Source organism: Stenella coeruleoalba (assembly GCF_951394435.1).
Source record: "Stenella coeruleoalba genome assembly, chromosome: 18".
Classification (NCBI taxonomy): Eukaryota; Metazoa; Chordata; class Mammalia; order Artiodactyla; family Delphinidae; genus Stenella; species Stenella coeruleoalba.
Window position 1 is genome coordinate 11936762 of NC_137164.1, and position 25433 is coordinate 11962194.

The 25433-nt window shown below is 38.1% G+C and overlaps 1 protein-coding gene across 1 annotated transcript in view; it reads right to left on the reverse strand.

Annotated features, from left to right (window-relative positions):
* SOHLH2 (spermatogenesis and oogenesis specific basic helix-loop-helix 2) overlaps positions 1-25433 on the reverse strand; it is a 40948-nt gene that overhangs the window by 12185 nt on the left and 3330 nt on the right. The window contains exons 2-6 of the mRNA XM_079903430.1: positions 18960-19174; positions 11597-11658; positions 11412-11516; positions 9767-9866; positions 7850-7960 (exon numbers count right to left, since the gene is read on the reverse strand). Of these exons, the coding sequence (XP_079759556.1) occupies positions 7850-7960; positions 9767-9866; positions 11412-11516; positions 11597-11658; positions 18960-19174 (593 nt within the window). The remainder of the gene's footprint in view (positions 1-7849; positions 7961-9766; positions 9867-11411; positions 11517-11596; positions 11659-18959; positions 19175-25433) is intronic.

A 25433-nucleotide genomic window follows, 5' to 3' on the forward strand; every position in this document is an offset into this window, starting at 1 on the left:
GGGCTACTCTTTGTTGCCATGCATGTGCTTCTCATTGTGGTGGCTTCTCTTGTTGTGGAGCACGGGCTCTAGGCGTGCGGGCTCAGTAGTTGTGGCTCGCAGGCTCTACAGCACAGGCTCAGTAGTTGTGGCACACGGGCTTAGTTGCTCCACGGCATGCAGGATCTCCCCAGACCGGGGATCAAATCTGTCCCATGCATTGGCAGGCAGATTCTTAACCACTGTGCCACCAGGGAACTCCCAAGAACTGACATCTTAACAATATAAATCTTTTAATTCATAATTACGTATAATGCATGATTTAGTTTTTCTTTAGTTTATCACTGCAATATTTTGAGTGACGACTGTACAGATATTATGTCTTTTATATATTTTTGTTCCTAAGTATTCTAAGGCTTTTTAACTCTATTTTCAATATAATTATTATTTTTCATTTTCCAATTGTTCACTGCTAATATAGAAAAATACAATGATTTTTGTACACTGACCTTATATCCTATGACCTTGCTATATTCATCTTTTGGTTCTAGTAGTTATTTTGTAGGATCTTAGGACTTTATACATAAACAATCATGCCATCTATAAATGAGAGAGTTTTGTTTCTTTCTTTCTAAAAATAGGCAACCTTACTTTGTTCCAGATCTTTTTAAGGAACAAATGGTCAAAATCTCATCATTAAGTACAATGTTAGCTATAGGTTTTTCATAGATGCCCTTTAACAGATTCAGGAAATTCTCTTCCGTATCTATTTTGCTGGAAGATTGGTTTTTTGTCTTTTAATCTTATGTTGTCAAATAAGTTTTCAGAATCTGTTACTCTATTGTTTTCTCCTTCATTGTGTTTAATGTGGTGAATTATATCGATTGATTTTTGAACGTTACATCAGCCTTGCTTTTCTAGGATAAACCCAGTGTGGTCACGACACATTGTATCTTTATCTATTACTTCATTCAATTTGTTAAAATTATGTTAAGTATTTTTATGTCTCTGTTCATGAGAGATACTGGTCTGTAATTTTCTTTTTTTATAATATCTTTATCAGGTTTAGGGTTATGCTGGCATCATGAAATGGGTTAGGAATTGTTCTCCCTCCATTTTCTGTAAAATTTAAGACTGGTTATTACCTCTTCTTTAGATTTTTAACAGAATTCATCAGTAAAACCATCTGAGTTTGGCGTTTTCTCTTTGGTACTTTTTTGTTTTCTAGTAAGTTCAATTTCTTTAATATAGAGGGCTATTCAGATCTTCTGCTTCATCTAGTATCAGTTTTGGTAAATTGTGTTTTTCAAAAATTTGTCCATTTCACCTAAGTTTATTGGCATAAAATTAGTTAAAATATACCCTTTTATATTATATGTTTATTGGATATGTAGAGGTAATTCCTCTTTCATTCATGATATTGGTAAAATGTTTTGTCTCTCTCCTCACCTGCCTGCCTCCCTCCCCTTTCTGTTTACTTTGGATTTACTTCATTTTACTTTTTCTAGCCCCTTAAAATGGACCCTTAGGTCACTGATTTTTAGATCTTTTGCCTTTTCTAATATAAGCATTTAAAGCCCTAGTGTTGGGACTTCCCTGGCAATCCAGTGGTTAAGACTTCGACTTCCAAAGCAGGGGGTGCGGGTTTAATCCCTGGTCAGGGAACTAAGACCCCACATGCCTTGCAGCCGAAAAACCAAACGTAAGACAGAAGCAATATTGTAACAAAATCAATAAAGACTTTAAAAAAATAAAGCCAAAATGTTTGCCATAAGCTTTGCTTTAACTGCATCTCACAAATTTTGAAATATTCTATTATCATAATCATTCAATTTGCAATATTTTCTAATTTTTCTTGTGATTATTTTCTTTTACCCATGGATTATTTAGGAGTGTGTTCTTAAATTTCCAGATATTTGAGGTTTTTCTTTATATCAAATTCTTATTGGCTTCTAATTTAACTTAATTGTAGTCAAGGAACATACTCCTTGTGAATTCAACTTTTTAAAATGCACTGAAATGTACTATACCCCCCAGCATACAGTTTATCTAAGTGAATGTACCATACGCCTTTGAAAAGAATGGGTATTCCGCTGCCGTGCTGGGTATGGTGTTTTACATACATCTACCAGGTCAAGCTGGTTAACAGGGCTCACACCTTCTGTATCTGACTGATTTTTGGTGTCCAGCTGTTGTATCAATTGCTGAGAGAGGGATGTGAAATCTCCAACAATGCTTGTCAATATGACCCTTTAATTTTGTGAATTTTTGCTTCAAATACAATATCTGTCCGTTTAATTTTGTGAATTTTTGCTTCAAATACATAATCACTTGCTACTTGTGATTATTACATCATTCTGATAAGTTGAACATTTTAAATACCAAAAGTATGCATTTATCTGACAGACCTGGAATGATTATGTCTGCTGCTAAGGTTTTCACTACAGGTGCAAAAGCAAAGTGTTCTTGTACTTTCTGTCTGACTGTGGCAGTCAAGATGAATGGAAGAGTACAGGAGAAAAACATGGTAATACAGAGAAAAACATAGAGAATTTTTGCAACTCATAAATAACTTTGTAAACAGTGAAGAGCCTGTTTTACTCTCCCCCCCAAAAAAAACCCCTAAAATTTGAGTTAAAACAACCAACAGTAACAGATATTTTAATCTGATACTGTCATCTAATTTTAGACTAAAAGAAGACACAGTTTGTTAATCCCAAACTCCTAAGTTATCTCTCCCCCTCTCCACTATCCCCTTTGGTAACCATAAGTTTGTTTTCTAAGCCTGTGAGTCTATTTCTGATTTGTAAATAAGTTCATTTGTATCATTATTTTAGATTCCACATATAAGTAATATCATATCTGTCTTTATCTGATTTACTTCACTTAATATGATAATCTCTAGGACCATCCATGTTGCCGCAAATGGCATTATTTCACTTTTTATAGCTGAGTAATATTCCACCATACACACACACACACACACACACACACACACACACACCCCACATCTTCTTTATCCATTCACCTGTTGATGGAAATTTAGGTTGCTTGCATGTCTTGGCTATTGTATATAGTGCTGCTATGAACACTGGGGTGCATGTATATTTTCAAAGTAGAGTTTTCTCCAGATATATGCCCAGGAATGGGACTGCTGGAACCTCCACACTGTTCTCCATAGTGGCTGCACCAACTTACATTCCCACCAACAGTGTAAGAGGGTTTCTTTTTTCTCCACGCCCTCTCCAGCATTTATTGTTTGTAAACTTTTTAATGATGGCCACTCTGACTGGTGTGAGGTGATACCTCATTGTAGTTTTGATCTGCATTTCTCTAATGATTAGGGATGTTGAGCATCTTTTCATGTGCCCGCTGGCCATCTGTTATGTCTTCTCTGGAGAAATGTCTATTTAGATCTTCTGTCCATTTTTTGATTGGGTTGTTTGTTTTTTTGATATTAAGCTGTATGAGCTGTTTGTATATTTTGGAAACTAACCCCTTGTCGGTAGCATCATTTGCAAATATTTTCTCTCAGTCCATAGGTGGTCTATTCATTTTGTATATGGTTTCCTTTGCTGTGCAAAAGCTTTTAAGTTTAATTAGGTCCCATTTGTTTATTTTTGTTTTTATTTCCCTTACTCTAGGAGACGGATCCCAAAAAACTAATGCTGTGATTTATGCCAAAGAGTGTTCTGCCTATGTTCTCCTCTAGGAGTTTTGTAGTATCCAGTCTTATATTTAGGCCTTTAAACCATTTTGAGTTTATTTTTGTATATGGTGTTAGAGAACCTTTGTGAAGGATGTTAATGTTGGCTCAAAAAAGTAGGATACCCAGCTCAGGGGCCCCACAGGGTCCTGCTGTTTTCTTTTTCCTTTGTGTATGGAAGCAGCAATAGGCAACAACAGGCAAAAATGTGTTTTGTTTTTGTCATCTACCACAGAAGCCAGCTTGGTTATGACCCAGTCCAAATAAATCAGGGAAAGAACCAGCTAAAAGTGATTCTAAGAGGCTGAATGGCATTTAAAGCCAAAGGTCTTGGTCCAAACTGTGTCCTTGGTCTCTCCTCTGTACAATGTGTCTCAGGCAATCAAGAACTCACAGAGAGAGGTCTCTTGGCCACATATGACTTAAGACCCTCTGAGAACTTCCTATTCTACCTTCCTTAAATTTCTAACACTTGAAAAGTCTTTCCAGCCCTGGAAAAGCCTTCATTTGTGAGAAACTGCAGCAAAACTCACTTTCACTTCAAGTGAGTGACATCCTGAAAATGATTAAACCGCCACCATTTTGGACTCACAGATACACAAACAAAATGAAGGTATCGCACTGCAAAGTATACACCTTACCAAGATAAAGACATATTTATATATTTAAAACATGCGTAATGAAAGGGATTTCATCAAGAATATTAGTATTAGCCAATTTTTATTAATCTGTTCTAATAAAAAAAACAGATGGTAGAGTTGTTTAAAAAAGAAATTCCCAAATGCAAGTATTCAAAACCATCAGCTGGGATCATTATTTCCTCAACATTAGCAAATATCATGTTACCTATGCTGCTTAAAAACAAAAAAGAGCAAAACAAAGCAAAAAAGACAAAACCATAAGTAAAGCAGCTGACTGGGAGGAGGAGGAGAAAAAGGAAGAGAAATAGACTAGAAGCATCTATTTTAAGATTCACAGCCATAATCAGAAGAGTTAAGAAGAGGAAATGGCATAAAGTAATTAGGGACGGATTGTTACTTTCTGGTATCTCCCAAGCAAATCTCTAAGTGGAGGGGTCAGTTCCTGGTTACAGCTTTTCTTTCTGGGAAACAAAGATTTCTAGCCCTTTAAATAATGCAACAGGGGCGGACACCCCCCAAAGCATCTTTGTAGTCCTCTAGACTAGTGGTTCTCAGATTTTAGTTTTCATCAACCACTAAAATTAAAAAAGAAAAACAACACAGAACTTTGGGGGACCAATAAAGGATTGCCAACATTCGATTCAGACATGAAAAATAATGAAAGAAAGGTACCATCTCCCAATAACATTTTGTTGCAAACCATTTACTAATATCACCATGATTTTAACATCAAATAAAGTATGGAAAACACAATCTTAGAATACGCTATATAAAATATAGCTTTAAAAATACTCATTGCACTGTATTTTTCTCATTTCACTGCAGATTAGTGAACTCTATAGGATAGCCTGGCCAGCAGGCCCTAAGTCTCCTCTTGGCTAAAGCAGCAGACATATGAGTGAAGGCCTTTTGGACCAGACTAGCCCATCTACCAGCCCATCTCATCAAGCCCAAAACCACACCATTTTCCCACTAATCTTCAGCAGACGATGGAGCACATTCGGCAGAAATGATCAACTTCCTCCTCCTTTCTGGCCCCATCAAAAGACTCATCTTTTCCCTCTTGCGTCATACGTGTATAGGTGTGGCTGATTCACTTTGTTATACAGCAGAAACTAACACACCATCGTAAAGCAATTATACTCCAATAAAGATGTTAAAAAAAAAAAAAGAAAGAAAGAAAGTCCAGGCCAGGCACCAGCTGGGAGAACACAAACACTCTAGAAGGGGACGGCTGGGGAAGGCAGAGAACACAGGGCACGAAAAAAACAAACAAAAAGACTCATCTTTATCCACACTTAGCTTTAACTCCTTCTCTCCATTTTCAGTGGAAGAGGTGTTCTTCCACCTGGTTCTACATTCCAAAGCCTTCTGCCTCTTCAGGGATGTAAATCCATTGCCAGTGCCCCTCATTGCCTGAAGGGAACTAAAATTCTTTGACATTCCTCCCACTGAGAGGTGGGGTCTATATACCCTTCCCTTAGGCCTGGGTAGGCTCTGTGACTGCTCTGACCAAGAGCATATGGTAGAAGTGGCACTGGGCCAGTTTCTGGTCCCAGGCCATGTGAGAGCGCAGCTTCCTCTTCCTGCCCCCTGGAACACTCTCTCTAGGAGCCCTGGGCTGCCATGGAAGAAGTCTGACAACCCTGAGACTAGCAGGCTGGGGAGCCCCGGCTGTGTTCAGCCTTCCAGCCATCCCTGCAAAGGCCCCAGACCCTCCTGACTGGACCATCCTCCAGCTGAAGGCTACCAAGTAACCCCAGTTAATGTCACATAGGCAGAAGAATTGCCTAGCTGAGTCCTGCTCAAACTGCTAACCCATAAAACCACGTATCAAGCCAATCAACTTCAGTCTCATTTTTTAAGCAGCCACAGATGACCAAAACATGAGTATCTTTAAGACCTCTGTCTCTCTTGCAGCTGTCTTCTTTTGGAAGATAAATATGAACATATTCAAGTCTGGCCCAGCCTTATCAAAATTTCTCATTCTCCCCTAAATTCCCTTTTATAGACCACACACCTTCCTTTCCTCCTTCCTTTCATCTGCATATCCCCACCTTTCATTCTCCATCTTTCTGCAACGGCACTTGTTCCCTAACCACGCCAAGGGAATTATTTTTGCCAAGGTCAGTGACATTTAGGTTTTGCTAAACACAGTCAATTGTCAGTTCTTCCCTTACTTAATCTCTGTGTCATGCGATATTGCTGAACACACTCCTTTAGGAAACTCTCTCCTCCCCTGTTCTCCTCAATACCACTCCTTCCCGGTCGTCTTCTTATCTTCCTAGAAACTCTTTTTCCCCTGATCTCTTCTCGGCTGCCTGGACCTTAAATATTGAGGTTTTCCCCAAGGGCCTCTTCCCCACTTGTCTCTTCCCTACGTGCTTTTCAAAGTCATTATATCCATCCTGCATCCACCGCTTCAAATAGATGCTGTATCCTGAGAGCTCTCAAATCCCTGTTTCTAGCCTGGATCTTCTCTAGAACCTAAGGGCCAATTCCTTACTGGGAAGCTCCATATAAACGCAGCAAGAGCAAAACTCACCTCCCACCCCCAGCCTGCATTCCACTGTACTTCCCAGGCAGTCGGTGGCTCCACCATCAACTTGGAAGTTACACCTGACTTCTCCTTCAGCCACGTTCACGCTGATTCTACCTATTTCATATACTTAGAACTGGCTTACTTCTCACTATCCCATTTCTAACACCATAGTTCAGGATTTCATCACTTCTTATTACAGACTCCCCTGGCCTCCAGATTCAATTCACTCCCTAACATCCTGCTCAAGCGTTCATTCTAAGGTACAGATCTTATCATATCATACCTTTGCTAAAATCCTTTAGTGCAGGATGAACAGGTCAGGATGAAATTCAAATTCCTTAACAGGACATACCCAGCCCTTACCTACTACCTCTCATCTCTTGCCCCTTCCCACTTGCACCCTTATGGCCAACTCTATGAAAACACCAGCAGTTCCACAAATTCACTGTACTTTCTTACACTGCCGGCCTCTGTACCTGCTACTCCTGCCATTTGAAACATCCTTCACTGATTTCTAAACCAAACTAAACCAATTTTTGTTTAAAGCTCAATTTAGCTATCGTCTTCTCGAGAAAGCCTTCCTGCCTCCTCATTCTGTCTTAGGTAACTTTCCTCATGTCCTACTGTGTGTTCTTTTCTATCATGATATTTATTAAAACATAATTTCCTATTTAACAGCCTATTTAGAAGTCTGTCTAAGCACTAGACTAAGACCTCCTTGAAGGCAACAATTTATTTTTTACCTCAGTTCTCGAATCATATTCTGGCATATTAGACACTCACAGCTACTTGCTGAATGACTAAATGAATGAATGAGTGAGTAGCATGTATTGCAGGGACCAGTTCCAGACCTTCCCCAGCTGCCAGATTTACTAGTTTCGCACCGACTTTTGACAATATTATAAAAAGTTACGAAATTCATGGAAGCAATTTTTTCCTACAAAGGAACGATGCTAAAAAGGGGGCTGTAACAAAATTCACCTTCTCAGCTTTTCCTTGCTTGAGTGAAGAACAGAAATCTTTTTGTTTTTCTCGAAATTTGACAACGGATCCTTTAATTCAAACCCAATGTCATTTCTTAGAGATTCAGAGCTAGAAACAAGAGAAAATCATACCATATAAAGAGGAAAATTGTCAGGCAATAGTAAACAATAAGCACCAATACACTAATCAAAGGATGCTTCTCTAAGTCCCTAGCTTTATACAAAGGTGCAGTAAATATCAAACCATTTTACCCTATGTATTTGGTACAGAATAGTTTATTTCAAAAGAATTTATTGTCAAGGTCATCATAAATTCAATGACTGATCAAGATTCTAAAATATACTGATAGGGCTTCCCTGGTGGCGCAGTGGTTGAGAGTCTGCCTGCCGATGCAGGGGACACGGGTTCGTGCCCCAGTCCGGGAAGATCCCACATGCCCCGGAGCGGCTGGGCCCGTGAGCCACGGCCGCTGAGCCTGCGCGTCCGGAGCCTGTGCTCCGCAATGGGAGAGGCCACAACAGTGAGAGGCCCACGTACCGCAAAAATAAATAAATAAATAAATAAATAATAAAATAAAATATACTGATAAAGAATAACAGATACAAGCAGGACTAAAATATTCTAACCTCACTGAGTATGAGTATTCCAAATTACATGACTGTATCTAAAGGTACATTACAGGAAAAGCACGAGGGATTAGAGGGCCAAGATACACTACTGCAGCTTGATGAGCAACCGGCAGGTTACCTCCATGTAAAAAAATTGTCATTTAATGGACATTTTCTGGCTTGACCATTTTTCTAGAACTTCTCCAGGAATTTTCATTGATTTGATTAAAAAAAAAAATTTCCCTAAAAAACTTACAAACTAATATTATCTCCTTTATCACAAGGGATATAACTTGATTTGAAAATTGACTTTTAGTTATAGTAGTAGGATTCTGAGGAAGAGCAAAGATACAAGATGAGTAGGGCTCAAAAATAAGTTGTAAGTAATACAAGAAAATCACAAGGCCTTCCAAAACCCTTCCCAACCCCATATCCCAGAAAAAGTTTAATACGGTAAATTTCTTTGAGGTTGAAATGCTAAATAAGATAAAGAAAGCTGTTGCTATCTCTGTACTACTTAAGTAAGTGCATCTTTGGTTTAACCATGCTTATTGGTTGCCAGGTCTCTTCCCTGTTCAAAATAAGTTGACGGTCACATTCTACAAATTCTGGAAGTGACTAACTCAAAATTCTCACCATCATCATCCATGTTCTCAACACTTGTGTCCATTCTTTATAGCCCTATGCTCTATTTAAAATCTCCTTGGAAATCAGCTTCAAGTGAAACAAAGAAATTCACTAAAATAGAATTTTTATAAGCATACAGTGTTAGAATTGAAAGGGTTTGAATGACCCCCAGTTCAATGCAGGTTTAAATGCTAGTTCTAATATCTCAAAGAGACAGAGACAAAGAGACCATCTTTAAGGGTTATTTTCAGTAATTGGTGGGGTAGGTTCATGAGTTCAAAAAAGACATTAGCGAGAAGCTTATTGGCAGATGGATAACAGCTTACGATTCCATTGTTTTAAAAGTTTGAAACATCACTGCTTTTATTTAACCCAGTCTCTACTTTAACATGCCCAGTGATGGGTAACTTACTACCTTACAATTCAACCTGCTCCCCTGTGGTTATGAAGTGCTTCCTTATATTTAGCTGGATACTTCTGTAATGTGTCCCCACAGTGCCAGCTCAGGATTCTGAAATATAGTACAGGTTGCATCCCTCTTCCACAAAGTAGCTACTTTCTTTTGCATCACCCCCAGCACTTGAGCTGCTGTTACACAATCAATAAGCCCTCCAGAAATGTTTTTTAATGAAATGTACACAGTAAAAATTGCTACTACGAAAAAGTGAAAAAAACTAACCGAGCAAATAGATCAGCAGAAAAATATCTCAGGTGTTCACTGCAGGACTTCTGCAGGGGCAATTCAGGTTCTTCAGGCTTCACAGAAATTTCATTCTTAACTGCAAGTTTTAAAAGAGGAACCATTTCAATTATAAAGTCACTGGTGGGGATGATGTTAATCACGCATATAAACCCTAATCAAAAATAGCTGTCATGTTTCACTCAATACATTTTATAAAGCAGCATTTTTTAAATAAAAAGCAATTTTTATAGATTTCAATCTGTGAAGCATGGAACTACCCAGGTGAGAAAGCAAAATTAAACCACTACATACAAGTTACTCCACAGCATCCTCTTTCAACCAGATTCTACTAACTTTGTGATAGGTGTGCTTAAAAATGCATTCAACCGAGTTTACTTATTATTTACAGGTAAACGTCAGAGACAGAAAATGCGTATGAGTCTTCAGTAAGTAGCTGCATTGTCAAAGCATCTGATGGTTGTGTTGTTTTTTGGTGTGGGGTTTTTTTGGGTTTTTTTGCTTTTTGTTGTTGCTGTTGTTTTTGTTTGTTTGTTTTGCAGCTGCTCATCCTAAGAGCAGAGCTGAGATGACTGGATGAGACATGGTTAGGACCAATAAGAAGGGTGCTAGACAGGTGGTGATGAGCAGCTGCTCTATTTCCACTGAGAACCAAAATGAGAAGAGGCTGCAAAAGGACTCTGGTCCCAGACAGTTACACATTTCATTTCCAGGAAGAACTCTGACACCTGCAGGGGATGGGAGCCATTGGGATGTTACAAAACAGACTCAGTCATCTTGCCTAGATACTGAAGAAGGACATTAAAAAAAAAGGAGAGGTGCACTGATCTTGTATCTTCTGGAGTATGAGCTTATCCATGATAATCCTGAAAGCGTCTTTCAGGTCCATTTTAAGAAAAATACCTTAATTTTAAAAGATTTCCTACTAGTAACCTGGGTCTAGAAAAATCATAAGTAGTCACTGACAAACAATGATTCCAGTAGAATTTAATTTCAGAAATTGGAGTCTGTCCTTTTACAAGGCAAATTAAAGCAGTTTAATTATCTTAAGTGTTTAGATGCTGGCAATACACATAATACAATACAGGTGAAGAGTTTAGAAATGTGAGGTCTCATTGAAGCACTGACACTAATTATCTGTGTCTAAAAATCTAAAATAGAAAGGATAACCACTCTGTTAACTTAAAGAAGTGAAATAATTTATATGCAAGTGTTTTGCAAAGCACAAAAACTCAAGGTTAGTGGCTCTGGCTTTTAGACAATCATACAGCACAAAGCATGAATAATTCCATTCAAGTGACTAAGAAGCTAGGCTACCAAAAAAAAAAACCCCAAAACCAAAAAAAACCTGTGCTTAACCACAACACTGCATTTGTCCCTTGTGCACATTTTAAACCTTTGAGGACAAGCTTTTTCTTCACAGGTATAGAACGTATGTTTCCCTTTATTTTATTCACACTTGTTTTCTTCACACTATGTTTAATAAGGATTACATGTATATAGCATACAGTTAATCCTTAACAAATAAAAGGCATAAGTGGAAAACCAACATGAAAATGTATAAATACAACTTTTGTAGAATCTTAGAATTTTTCTAACCCTTGGAAACCTGCTTTTCACTCACCAGTATTTGAGAGACATGTTTTCCAGTATTTTATCACAACACTCATTTTTTCCATTGTCAGTGGTTCAGATAAAGTAATATCAGCTCCTTGACCTGAAAGACAACCTAAGAATCTTTGTATTAAATATTGACCTCATGATTTCTATTTGGGGAAAAAGCAGATAATATATCCAACAGGCACATACCTTTGAAGTTCTCAGGGATTATAAAAACAAAGAGCAAATGTGTATTTTTTTTCTTGCCAGATCTGAAAGGGAAAAAAAAAGTTTAAAATGAAGCAAAATCATCGTTCAAAAAATTGGGATTCAAACATTTAGCTCATTAGAAACGAACTACACTACAGTGACTTTCTTTATTTCATTAGAATTTAAAATGGTGGCATTAATATGGAAGTTTAGTGACAGTACCATCTCAAATCAGTGAGGGAAAAGATGGACTTTTTTTTTTTTTTTTTTTTTTACAGTTCATAAAAGAAGAGATTGTGTTTTTATTTCTTGCAGTTGCACGAAGAGGCTTCTGAAGTGTGTGGCTGGGGTGGACAGTACAATTACAGATTATTTGAAAAATACGAGGGAGGAGAACATTCTCCCGAAACTGACGCTTGCTCTGTTTGAAGCTTTATTTATAATAGATGCTTTAGCTTCTCTATTTCCTTTTAATGGGTAAGAAAATCCAAAACTTGAGTCTTCAGTCAAACATACCCCTGGCTTCTCTGAGCAGGAGTGCAGTCTGTTAATAAGAACAGTCTTTTTATGGTTCATTTCTATGGCAACCACAAATGCCTGGCTCTCCACAACTGGGGAAGGGGTAAGTGAGAGAATAAGTGACTTTTTAAAAATAAACTTTAATTTTAGAATAATTTTGTATCTACAGGAAAAATATGAACATAGTGGAGTTCCCATGTATCCCAAACACAATTTCCCATACTGCTAACATCTTACATTAGTTTGGAATACTTCCAAATATTCCAAATTAATGAGCCAATATTGATACATTATTATTAAGTTCATTCTTTATTCTGATTTCCTTAGTTTTCCTTAATGTACTTTATTTTTCTATGCCAGGATCCAATCCAGGATCCTACATTACATTCAGTCATTATATCTCCCTTAGGCTACTCTACATTGTGACACTTTTGCTGACTTTGTTTCTGATGATCTTGACAGTTTTGAGAATACTGCCCAGGTATTAGGTAGAATGTAAGACGGATCACTTTTGTTCTTGGCTTTAAATGATCCAAAATCTTATCCAGATTCTTGATCTAACCACCAGTTTCAAGAAATTTAAGGAAAAGAGGAATATTTTTTTTTAAATGCTATGGGGATGAAATCAGAATGTGGGAAATTTTATAAAACAAATGACCAGGGCTTCCCTGGTGGCACAGTGGTTAAGAATCCACCTGCCAATGAAGGGGACATGGGTTCGAGCCCTGGTCTGGGAAGATCCCACATGCCACGGAGCAAACAAGCCCGTGCGCCACAACTACTGAGCCTGCACTCTAGAGCCCGCGAGCCACAACTACTGAGCCCACATGCCACAACTACTGAAGCCCTCACGCCTAGAGCCCGTGCTCTGCAGCATGTGAAGCCACTGCAATGAGAAGCCCGCGCACTGCAACGAAGAATAGCCCCCGCTCGCCGCAACTAGAGAAAGCCCGTGCGCAGCAACGAAGACCCAATACAGACATAAATAAATAAATAAATTTATTTAAAATATATATATAACTCAGAATATTTACTAAGTTAATTATGTCAAACAAGTATCAATAGGATATTACTAAAATGGGACAAATCACCCAATTGAGCTCTATTCAGGCTTGTGTTCTATGAATTCTGAAAGAGAATTTGGGGTAAAAGAGAAGAGAGGAAAGAACACAATTTCTATGAGGAAATGAGAAGCTCAGGCAGAAGTACTGCCGTCAAAATAGGCACAAGTAGGAGGGAGGATGGGATCCGACAGGCAGACTCAAGTGGCAGTAAGGAAGGCCCCTTAGCACACGGTGGGGTGTGGACCGTGGAAGTGCGTAGGAGAGAATGACGCCTGTGTGTCAGTGTCCACAGTGTGAACCTTTCCCATTCATTTTGTAAGGGATGAAAAAGCGTGGGGTATAACAGGGGTATGAATAATGGGATGAGGTGGGAGGGACAAACAGACTGAATAGATAGAAACATATTGGGTAGTTCAGTCCAGCTTTTGAAATAAAAAATACTTTGTGGACTCACAAAAACAAGTTATCGTAAGTTAAAATATTCTAGAATTATAGAATTTTTTAAAAAACAGATTATTTGCTTTTGGAAATAATCCTGCGTCTATTTTTTTTAAAAATTGATCTTACTGACAGGGAAATAGGTTAGATTTGGATATATGGATTTTTATACCCCGATGACTTTCAAATTTCAAGCTTCACATCAGACAGAGTTGGAATTCCTGGACTTTTGTCATTAGCACAGAATCGATTACCAACCCAAACACTTCCTCTGTCAGTGAAGCCCTAATTGTGCAGGAACCCCAGCAATCAATAGAGTTCCCAGAATCCAACACTCTGGTCCAGAGCTCAGCTTCTCATCCACATTCTGTACAAATTAATAAGCTAACAGAGTTTCCAGTTTCCAGGATCACCAAAAAAGGTCCTCTTTCCAATGAATGAATGTTCCTTAAAACTAAGCAACACCAAAACACAACAAAAATCTCCTTTCTCCACCCCAACTAATACCACTTCTTTCATATACCAAAACTAAATTGCAGGTTCTGAGGCCTTAGAAACACCTTCTCAATTGAGGTCTCCAGAGTTTTAAAAATCTGCAGTTTGCTGGGGGGCAATTTATTTATCCTCCTGTTTCACGGCATACACTGTTTAAATGACATGATGGATCCTGAGACTACGCTCATACGAGATTGGATATTGATGTTCTAGTGTCCACTCCTAGCCTATGCCCAGTGGTCTCTGGAACTGGAGGCCGCCATAAGCTCAAACTGCAGCAGTGGCCATTCCCAGCCTTGTCTCCACCCCTAAGTCTGGTAGCTGGAAAAAAAAATCATATAAAAGTGTTTTGAACTGAATTGTACACTCTGATGATCAAAGAACCTCAGGAAAGATCTGGCTGGCCGCTGAAATTTGTCATCTAATAGGAGGACCAAAATGTTCTTATAAGTCCCTATGAAGCCGGGGTTTCTAAAGGCACTTCGTTTACAGGCACAGGGACGTCAAAAGACAAAAGCCAGTGTCATTTTTGGGTTGCATCCTTCTTGAGTATGGTTATCCATTATGCAACCTTGGGCCCAAAGCAGCCAAATTAACTTGGTGTGGTCTATTTGGGACTTATAACAAATAATATCCTTTATTAATTACTTAATGAATTAAAACAACCATTTTCAGTGAGAAAATTAAGAGTTTTACTGTAAATATGAAAACACTGAGTTCACTTGCTACTAACAGGGCACCTGTGATAAAATGCAGTGAAGTTCTGAGTTGATTCTGGTCAATAGTGAAGGTTGGTGTGCCCCATCCCCACTATGCTTTTTGTCAGGAGAGTTTCTGCTGTGACCCTTCTAAGTCAGGTTCACCACATGACATGATGCTAGAAACAATAAACATCTAGAATGTCCCTCAGTTCCTATTTATAGAATAATGTTTTTAGTAAAACTACTTAGATGTTTTGTTGTTATAGTGTTTATGTCAAGTATTCAGGTAATGCAAACTGGCTGATCAGACTTACTGAGTAGCACTGTCAAGTCAAGGATGTTCTGGAATTGGGGACATAGCAGGACAACTTGTTAGACCCTTGTGGCTCACAAGATTGGATTTTCTTGGTGACGCAATAAGTTAACTGATCAGACAAGCGAATCGACATGGGAAAAAATAAAATCAGATTCAAACTTGATTTGCCGACTGAGCAGACGGAACCACATTCTGCGTTCCTTTCCTATCGCTGCACTGCTCTGAGCTCACGAGAATTACAGGGTTTGAGGAACTGCAGACACAGTTCATGGACCAGAAAATCACAATGGCAAACAGGATCCATACACTGTGGATGAGCTTGGAACATACTCTAATGTTCTGTATTAACCTTTGTAAGGTAGTGCCAGGATGCATCTGAATTACCAAGTATCTACACTTTGAATGTGGTTCAGTTTTGAGAACTGACCTGAAAGAAGGGTCAAATACTCCTGAAATTCTGGAACCAAGCACATGAATCCTGAGACGATCTTAAAATATTTTACCACTGGGTGGTGTCTGAGTTCATCTGGCTCAATAAAAATGTGTTCATGAAATGAAATCAAATTAGGGAGTACTACCAGCAATGTCAACCTATAATTGAGATGTGCTGTAATTCTTGAGGATGTCAGGCTATAAGGTACCATTATTTTTACAAATGATTAAAACTGATTAATGATTAGCTCCAAGCTAAAACCACAGTTCTTCTATAAGAATAAATTTTAAAATCTTTTCAAGGAGCCTGCTTGCATTTTATCCTAAAAGAAGCTTAGTATGATAGCTGACACACTATACTTCATTCTTAGTTTCAATAAAAATCCGTATGTCTTACAGATATACATAGATTTGTGATCATGTGCTCTGATACTGAAAATCAACGTGGACCACTTTTATTCTACAGTGAGTTCTTCACTCACTGGCAGGGCATAAAAAGGGACCAGAGAGGAGTAAGGTAAATACTTGTATATTTTCCTGAACCTATCCAGATTTTGAGATATAACAAAACAACAAAGCTCTAAGGGGGAAAAAAATCTAAAATACAGCATTAAAAAGCTAAGCCAAAACTCTTCATATTGGCTTAGTCATTAAATATTAGCCCAAACTCAAAAGATAGAGTGCTGTAGGAAAGATAAAGGTTTAAATGCCTTATAAATAGGGCAAGATGTTCATGAGACTCATCATCCTAAGAAAAACTATAGCCTCAAAATATAAATATGCTCCATAAGGGTTTAAATAATTCGTAAGTCATCAACTCATAACAATTCTGAGGGCAAGAAAGGGAATTTCAGAGACATTTCTAGCCTCTAAGTCCAGTATCAGGAAAGGCAAAGCTTCCACAAAGAAAGCTCTGTCCCTTTTTCAGAGAGAAACGCAAAAGCTAGAACTCATGGTCTGCCCTAGAACAGCATGGTCGCCCACCCACACCTAGAGCAAAGTACTGAATACCTGCTATTAGTCAAGACGTATACCGGATACGTATAATGAGACCAAAAAAGAAAACCAGGTGTATTCCATGAATTATTCTCTTTTTCTTTTCAAAGAAATGCTTTTACAGCAAAACAACAGAATTACCATATGCCTGTCTGTACATTTATTTCCTTCATCTATCTTCTTCTCTCTGCTAACACATCTTAAGCTATGTTATTCAGACAAAGAAAGCAGCCGTGGGGAGAATCCACAGAGGGGAGTGTCAGACAGAGGTTCTCTCCTCTACCCTCCCAACTGCTAACAACTGTGACTAGACATAAAGCTTGTTCTTAAACAGAACTTTAATCTTATCCTGTTCAAAATGTAGCCTCGATCATGAGCGAACACAAAGCCTTTACCACATTTGGGGAGGCACGGCTGGACTCCTGCTGCTGGAATGGAGAGAGGTCAGTCACAGCAGCTTGTCCACTGCTCCTCCAAAATGAAACGCTTAGGTTAAAGTAAGTCTGGCATCTATGGCATGTCCGAATTGTAAAAGGGGCTTCAATACAGAAGCCAAATGATTACAGACTTTTAGAAAGAACACGAAGGGAAGAGTGAAGAGTTCTAGTCTGAGTTTTGTGAAAACAAGCCATGTGGTCTCAGGCAAGTCACTTCAGCCTCAGGTTTCTAATCTGCCAAGTAGGAACGATGAACCCTGCCTTACCTCCCTCATAAAGGTGTTGTAAATTTTTTTTAAATATTAATACTATACAAATGAGATATTACTATAAGCCTCCAATCAGAGGTACTCTATCAATAGATTTTTTGAAAAGGTATATTAATAAAATAGGCATATCTTCAGAAGGAAGATCGTTCACAACAACATGTTTTAGAAGTGAAATCCTCTTTGAGGTAATTTGCCTGGTTTGTCTAGAGTTCATATTCCCAGTAGAAGGCCAAAGAAATGCAGAAGACCAACCGTTCTAAGAAACCCCAGGAGCAGTGTCTTTCTGTCTGTCTTTAACAAGTAACCCAGTGTCTCTGGCTTCTTCCCAGTCCCACCTGTCTTTTCCCCTAACATAATATGCTTGGTCCTTTTTATTCTGGAATCACAATATTTCTCTGAACTTTCTCCTTTGGTCTAGGAAGTCCTCTCCTCTAATTATGAGAAGTCCTTATATATTCCAATAGTATCTACAATTACACTTCATCAAGTCTCACAGAAGGGAAACACATTCAATCTCACCTAACCCTGTTTAAAAACATCCTAAATGGCTCAAAATCCTATGTAAACAGGCACGGAAGAACCAAAATCTTTCACCTCTAGACTCCAGATCTCCAGAGTTGAGTGGGTCAAACAGCAGCATAACTTCTATGGAACTACCGGGTGAAACAAGAATAATGCATGTGGGCTTCCCTGGTGGTGCAGCAGTTAAGAATCCGCCTGCCAATGCAGGGGACATGGGTTCGAGCTCTAGTCTGGGAAGATCCCACATGCCACGGAGCAACTAAGCCCGTGCACCACAACTACTGAGCCTGCGTGCTACAGCCCGTGAGCCACAACTGCTGAGCCCGTGAGCCACAACCACTGAAGCCCATGCGCCTAGAGCCTGTGCTCTGCAACAAGAGAAGCCCCTGCTCACTACAATTACAGAAAGCCTGTGCGTAGCAACGAAGACCCAATGCAGCCAAAAATAAATAAATAAATAAATAAAATTTAAAGAAAAGAAAATAATAATGGACATGGTATTGACCTGGACTCAGCGGATCCAGAGAGCTTCATGGCTCTTTCACATTAGGACATCTCTTGAAAGAGACACCTTCAGCCCAGAGCTATCATGACCCAGAGATACAAGTGCTCACCTGCTTTAGTGTCTACTATAAGAATTAATGAACTCTGAAACAATACGCCATGTTAATGACATAGTTATTAAAAAGGAATACCTACTGAATTATGGGAAGCATTATATACCAAATAAATTTCTATGACCAATTAATTCTTATATCCTCACCCACACCTATTACTTTTAAGTTAAAATGTTAATTCTTATAAAAGTAGGTCAAACTGGCAGGAAGAACAAAAACATATATAGAGATTCTGCCCTTGAAAATATCCGTCATCTTAAAAATTAAAGTAGAATTGTATCATCTTTTAAGAATTTTTATAGAAGCAGGTTTTAATAAAAACTATTCTAGGGACTTCTCTGGCGGTCCAGCGGTTAAGACTTCGCCTTCCAATGCAGAAGGTGCAGGTTCAATCCCTGGTTGGGGAGCTAAGGTCCCCTATGCCTCATGGCCAAAAAACCAAAACATAAAACATAAACAATATTGTAACAAAGACTTAAAAATGATCCACATCAAAAAAAAATCTTTAAAAAAAAAAACTATTCTAAAGATAATAGAGTCAAGATTTTGGAGTTTACCTAATTAATCTGACAGCTTCCAGCTCCTCGGCAGTTGGTAAAGAGGTCAACTTCAGAAAAACCATGTTGAACGTGCAATCATCCACAAGTGCTGCTACCGTCTTCACATCACTAATGATGACGGTGATTTTTGCTAAATTTGAAAAGAATTTCTGTACAATATCAGCCAGGTACTGAACAGTGACATCGCCAACTAATAAGAGGTCTATTTTTGTCTGAAAGAGAAGGAAAAAAGCAGAAGCATCACACAATTAATGTCTGGGCAAAGAGAACATGCCGTCATGTATGAGAAGATAAATAAAGGTTACAAATAGCCAATGACTGACTACTCAGCTATACTGAATGGTCAACTATAAGCATACCTCAAGGGCAGGAACTATTCATTTCATGTCCTTAGAACCTAGGGTAGTGAATGGATCTGAAAGTCATGCTATTTTTTAAAGTTCTGCCTACAAATACTATTCTACTGTGGTTTTCCTACAAGTTTCTTTCTCATCCTATTAACAATAGATAGGATTCTTTCTATAGGCCCAGTTTCCCAATCGCCCATCCTGCTGGAAAACCTGTTGACTAATGAGAGAACCAAGCTGGTGACTCTCCCACATGATTTATTTTGATGAAACACATTCCGGAGAACAGAGAAAGATTTAAATTCCCTGAACCTAAGAAATACTCAAATCAAGTCCTTTCTTTGAATGGAATACACATGCTCTTCAAATCTGAACATTAGGAACCGAAGAGCCTCTTTATTTCCATTTGGGGATATTTTCAAGCACATTCGATTAGAAAAAATATAATTTCCGTCTTCATCTTTTATTTCTCCACGTTTTATTCTGTACAGATATTAAACACAATCCACTTAAAATGACAAAGAACAGCATTACTGAATATGCCAAACTTCTCTTAGTAGTTTCAAATGCCATATATATGTATGTATGTATGTATATAAGTTTTGGGGAGCTTCAATCTGATCCATTGATTTATTTGCCTATTCCTGGTTAACAGCACACAGTCTAATTGCTAGCTCTTTATGCTTTGTATTTGCTAGAGCATGTGGTTCCCTCCTTGTTATTTTTCAGTTTGGTTCTTAGATATTTTCCCACAATGTTTCTTCCCACAGAATTTTATCAACAGCTTGTCAGGTTCCATAAGGAACCCTGTTAAAATTTTGATGACAGTTGCATTTATTTTAAAGATTAATTAGGGAATATCATTATGTATTACATCTCCCTATTTAGGAAGTATGACTCAGAGAAATCAGATCTTATCTCCTTCAGTTTTATAGTTACTTGCATATAGATTTTGCAAGTGTCTTCACACATTGATTCCTAGATTTTTCAAGATTTCAGAGTCATTGTGAAGGGGATATAGTTTCTCACTATATTTTCTGATTGATTATAGCTGACATAGAGATGTACTGATTTCTGTATAAGGAATTTGCTCAAAGTACTTTTTGGTACTCTCCATTTAGTTCCAGTACTTTTTAGTTGATTCTTCTGAGTTTCCTAGATAGGTAATCATATGGTTTTCAAAACTGACATTTTTGTCCCTGTCTCCAGAATTTATTTATGCCTTTTACTTATTAACCTTAAAGCACTGGCTACGACATTCAAAACAATGGTAAATTGCAGGAGTGAAGTGGGCATTCTTGCCTTGTTCCTGACTTTAGTGGGAATATTTCAAATGTTTTTACTACTACATGATAATGAAGGTCAATACCCTTTATCAAGTTAAAGAAGTTTCTTTCTATTTGGAAGCTAAGAATTTTAAATCAGAAATGGGTGTTAAAATTTACCAAATGCTTTTTCTGTATCAACATGATCACATTTTTTTTTCTCCTTTCATCTGTTAGGTAGTGAATTACATTAATAGATTTCCTAATGTCAAGCCATCACTGCATTACTGGGATAAACCCATACTTATTGCAAATAGATTCAGTTCATTCATATTATTTTAGATTTTTACATCTATATTCATAAGTAAAACTGGATAAAATTTTGTTTTATTGTACTGACTTATCTGGTTTGGGTGTCAAGGTTATGCCAGCCTTGAAGCAATAGAAAGCTTCTAAATTATTCTATGGTCTTGAATATTTTACAAAACATATAAATTATTGGCTTCTTGAAGTTTAGGTAAAACTTGTCTGTGAAATCTGAGCCTGAAGTCATTTATAAAGGTAGGTTTTAGACTACCTTTTACAGTTCCTTAATGCTTACTAGTAAAATAAGTGTTCTGCCTTTAAGTGAATTTTATTCATATATTTTTAAAAATCCATTTCTTTTCAAATGTATTAATTTTTAAATTTATACAACATTTATTACTTGTGTTGAGTTCATCTTGCTTGCTTTCCAACTACAGATTAAATTTATTTATTTAATTTATTTATTTTTGGCTGTGTTGGGTCTTTGTTGCTGCGTGTGGGCTTTGTCTAGTTGCGGTGAGCGGGGTCTACTCTTTGTTGCCGTGCACGGGCTATGCGGTGGCTTCTCTTGTTGCGGAGCACAGGCTCTAGGCACGTGGGCTTCAGTAGTTGTGGCCTGCGGGCTCTAGAGCGCAGGCTCAGTAGTTGTGGCGCATGGGCTTAGTTGCTCCACGGCATGTGGGATCTTCCCAGACCAGGGCTCGAACCCGTGTCCCCTGCATTGGCAGGCAGATTCTTAACCACTGTGCCACCAGGGAAGCCCCAACTAGAGATTAATATATAATTAAATTTTTTTCCATCTTCTTTTTCTGGTAATGCTTTATTAGAGACTGTAGAACTATGTGGTCCAATATGTGGTGATTTAAATTTATGTTCATTACAATTAAAGTGTGAAATCAGTTCAGTTTCACCAGCCACATTTCAAGTGCTCAGTATCCACATATGGCAAGTGACTACCATTTCTGCATAATTATAGAAGAGTTTCATCATTGCAGAAAGTTCTATTGAATGACGCCGTCATCCAAGTGGCACTTTGTTGTACCCTATAAATTCTGATACATTGTGGTCATGTTCATTCATTGCTAGTTTATATAATTTCAGTTTATATTCCCATTTTAACCTAAGAGTTATATTAAACTCCTATATAAAGATGTTAATTTTCAAGTGGATAGTGTTTTGGTATTTAAAAATTTTTTTGGCTATTGACTCATTTCTTATTTCAGTGCATTGTCAACAGTGGATGCACACTATATGACTTCTACTTTTTAGAATTGGTTGATATTTTCTCTGTGACTTAATACACAATTTTTAATGTTCCATGGATACTTGAAAACAATGTGTATTTTCTGTTAGGCATACAGCCTCTACACAGCTTTCAGACTGAACTTGCTCGTTGCTTTCTTATTTTAGGTCTACTTGATCTTTCATTTTAAGAGGTAGATATATAAAACCTGCCCTCTCTAATTACGCTTTGTCAATTTACCAATTTCTCTAACTATAGACTCTATAAATAAACTATGGATTAGGTACATAAAGGTTCATAACAATTTTATATATTCATATAAATATATAATAATACTTAATATATACTATATAATGATCTACAATGTCTATGTAGTATGTATTAACATATAAATATCATATAATTATAGAGAAAAAACTATATATAAAATATCTTTGTCCTTTTTAATGCTTTTCACCTGAAATTTTATTTTTTTCTGATATACAACACTTAGTTTTTTATACCTTTATTTTGAGGCTTTCTGTATCATTTTGATTTTGTATGAATTTTTTAAATAAAATATATTTGACTTTTTTAGGTTTCTTCCAATCTGAGATTTCAGTTTTTAATATAAGTAATTAATAAGCTTTTAATAAGTTATTACTTACATTAATGACACTAGCTAATGAACATTAAGGTAATCAATGTAATGTAATTAATTGTGAAATATTCATAACTTAACATGAAATGGTCTTATTCCCTTCATTTGTTATTTCAAGTTTCCCATTTACCATAATTCAGTTTCTTCTTTCCCACGCTTCCTGTTAAACTGATCAAATTGTCCTTTTTCCCTCCTGCTGCTCCTACAATACTTTGGGAGTTAAACTCCTTATTTATGTTCTTTAAGTGGCATTAGGGCTCACAATTCAGTGCTAGCTTTATAGTCAAAATACTCCTACAAGTCAAAATCTGTTTGTCTCTGACCTTTGAAGATACTGGGCCATTTTCTTCTCACAACCAGAGCTGGTGATGAAAAGAAAAAGCTGCCTTGTTTTTCTTTTAGTGCTTTTCTCTTATGCTGTGGATTCTGATCATTTCCTAGGATGTGTCTGGGGATGGACCTTACTCAGCCCACTTGGCATTCAGTGGATCTTTGGCTCTGGAAATTTCCTTCTATTATTTCTTTGATTATTTCCTCCTCTGTTGCCTTTGTCTATCCTTGGAAACCTTCTATTAGATGCTGGACATCCTAAATTGATCCTTCAAGTCTCAACTTCTGCAAGACTTTCTTAATTTTATTGTCCATATCACCAGCTCAGGCTTTAGTCCTTCTAAAGACTTTTACAATTTCAGTTAATTTAACATGAATTGCTCATTTCTAAGACTTTTTTCTCTTTTGATAATTTATCATAACCTGCTATTTTTAGGACATGATATCCCCTGTGAACATACAAGTTAGAAATTTTAAGTTTTTTCTATCCCCTTTATAATCTGCCTCTGGAATAGTTGTCTGGTGATCCTTGGTTATCCAAACATAAATATGACTCAAGGCCTCAGCTGACATTTATGAGCAGTTTCCCCTGCAGTTGGGGTGGTCTGCTTCCCCAGTCACTGTTTCCTCTAAACTGTGGGTTTGGTGTGAATGGTAGGGATGATGGAAGAAAGGCTGGAGAGCAAAGCGGCTGGGATCAGCTATTTGTCAAAATATAGGCCGGCTTTACCCTGAAAACCAATCACTTTGGTTTATTTCCCTCCTGGCCAGAGCTGCCTTTCCTTTCACCCTTGTCAGTTGTAGAGGTCTGGAAACTACCAATACCAGGAGCCCGTGTCCCAGTGTCCCACGTAGAGTTCATTTTCTTTAGAAAGAGCAGTGCCTGGGTTTGATTCTCTGGTTAAAAGTCCCATCGCTCTGGCTGTAGTAGGAGTGAAGGGGGAGAGCCCAGGGGTGAAGAAATCCAGGGCCCCAGCTGGCCCAGGGGTTCTGCCCACAGCTAATTCTTTACCAGGGAAGCACCCTCAGGCCCATTTCATCTTTGCTTCTGCTAACATTCTGCCTGCACTATCACTAGAATTGTTTTACTGGGGCATTTCTTCTCTATGTCTTTTATGCTGTGTTGTTTTTCTTTTTTTTTCCCCACTTTTGTTTTGGTAGCAATTTGACCCCATCTGCTTTCTAAATCTCAAGCTTTCCTGTGGATTTTTTTTTTTTTTTTTAATGTTCAGAGAGAGCTACTTTGTTCAAACCAAGATCCCATTAAGGACTATGAGTTGCACATGGTTGCTCTGTCTCCTGGGACTTTTAATTTAGAATGCCCCTCACTTGTTTTTTCTTTTCAATGATATTTACCTGTTCAAGGTATGGGCACACTGTTAAGTATCTCCTGCCAGGGAGACTGGGGTGGCTGGAACGTTGACAGGTGTGCTCAATTCATCATTGCCAGCCAATCCCACTCACCCACCCAACCCTATTTTAAACAGAACAAAAATTCAAACTCCTTAGCATGGCCTTCCACAGCCTAACATCAACCCATGTCACCAGCCTCATGTCCTACATTCTAAGAAGACAGCATAACACCTTCAAATGACCTTTGAAATTTGGAATTTCTGCAGTAGACAGTATACGGAACCTTCTAGAGTGCTTCCTTTTCATTTTATAAACTTTCCTCATTCCCAGTGGTACTTGGAGCAAGGCGAGACTCTAAACCGCTGTGACGCTTTTGAGTGAAGAGTGTTTGTGAATCTCTGCTACCGCACAGGATTTGTTCTAGACAATTACACTGCCTTTGAAGCAAATGCCAAGCATTGAAACAGTCATTAACGAGTGGTCATAAAAGGAGTGATTATCTTTTTGTTTGTTTGTTTTGATTTTTGCAGTATGCGGCCCTCTCACTGTTGTGGCCTCTCCCGTTGCAGAGCACAGGGTCGGGAAGCGCAGGCTCAGTGGCCATGGCTCATGGGCCCAGCCACTCTGCCGCATGTGGGATCTTCCCAGACCGGGGCACGAACCCGTGTCCCCTGCATCGGCAGGCGGACTCTCAACCACTGTGCCACCAGGGAAGCCCCATCTTTTTGTTTTTTAATTAACGAGGTTAACTGAAGCAACCTATGAATGTCCAAAAATAACCTCCTTCTACAGATAGGGTGACCATTTAATTTACCTTACAAACTGAGACACTTGAGAAAGGAGGTGCTTTTAATAATTACACTAAAAAAAAAACCCATATAAACCAGGATATCCCGGGCTGTGAATCACTTGTAAACCTTTCTATTAGAAAAGTTTATTTTCTTTTTCCTTTAGAACCTCCTGCCACTTTTATGCATCTGCATAAAT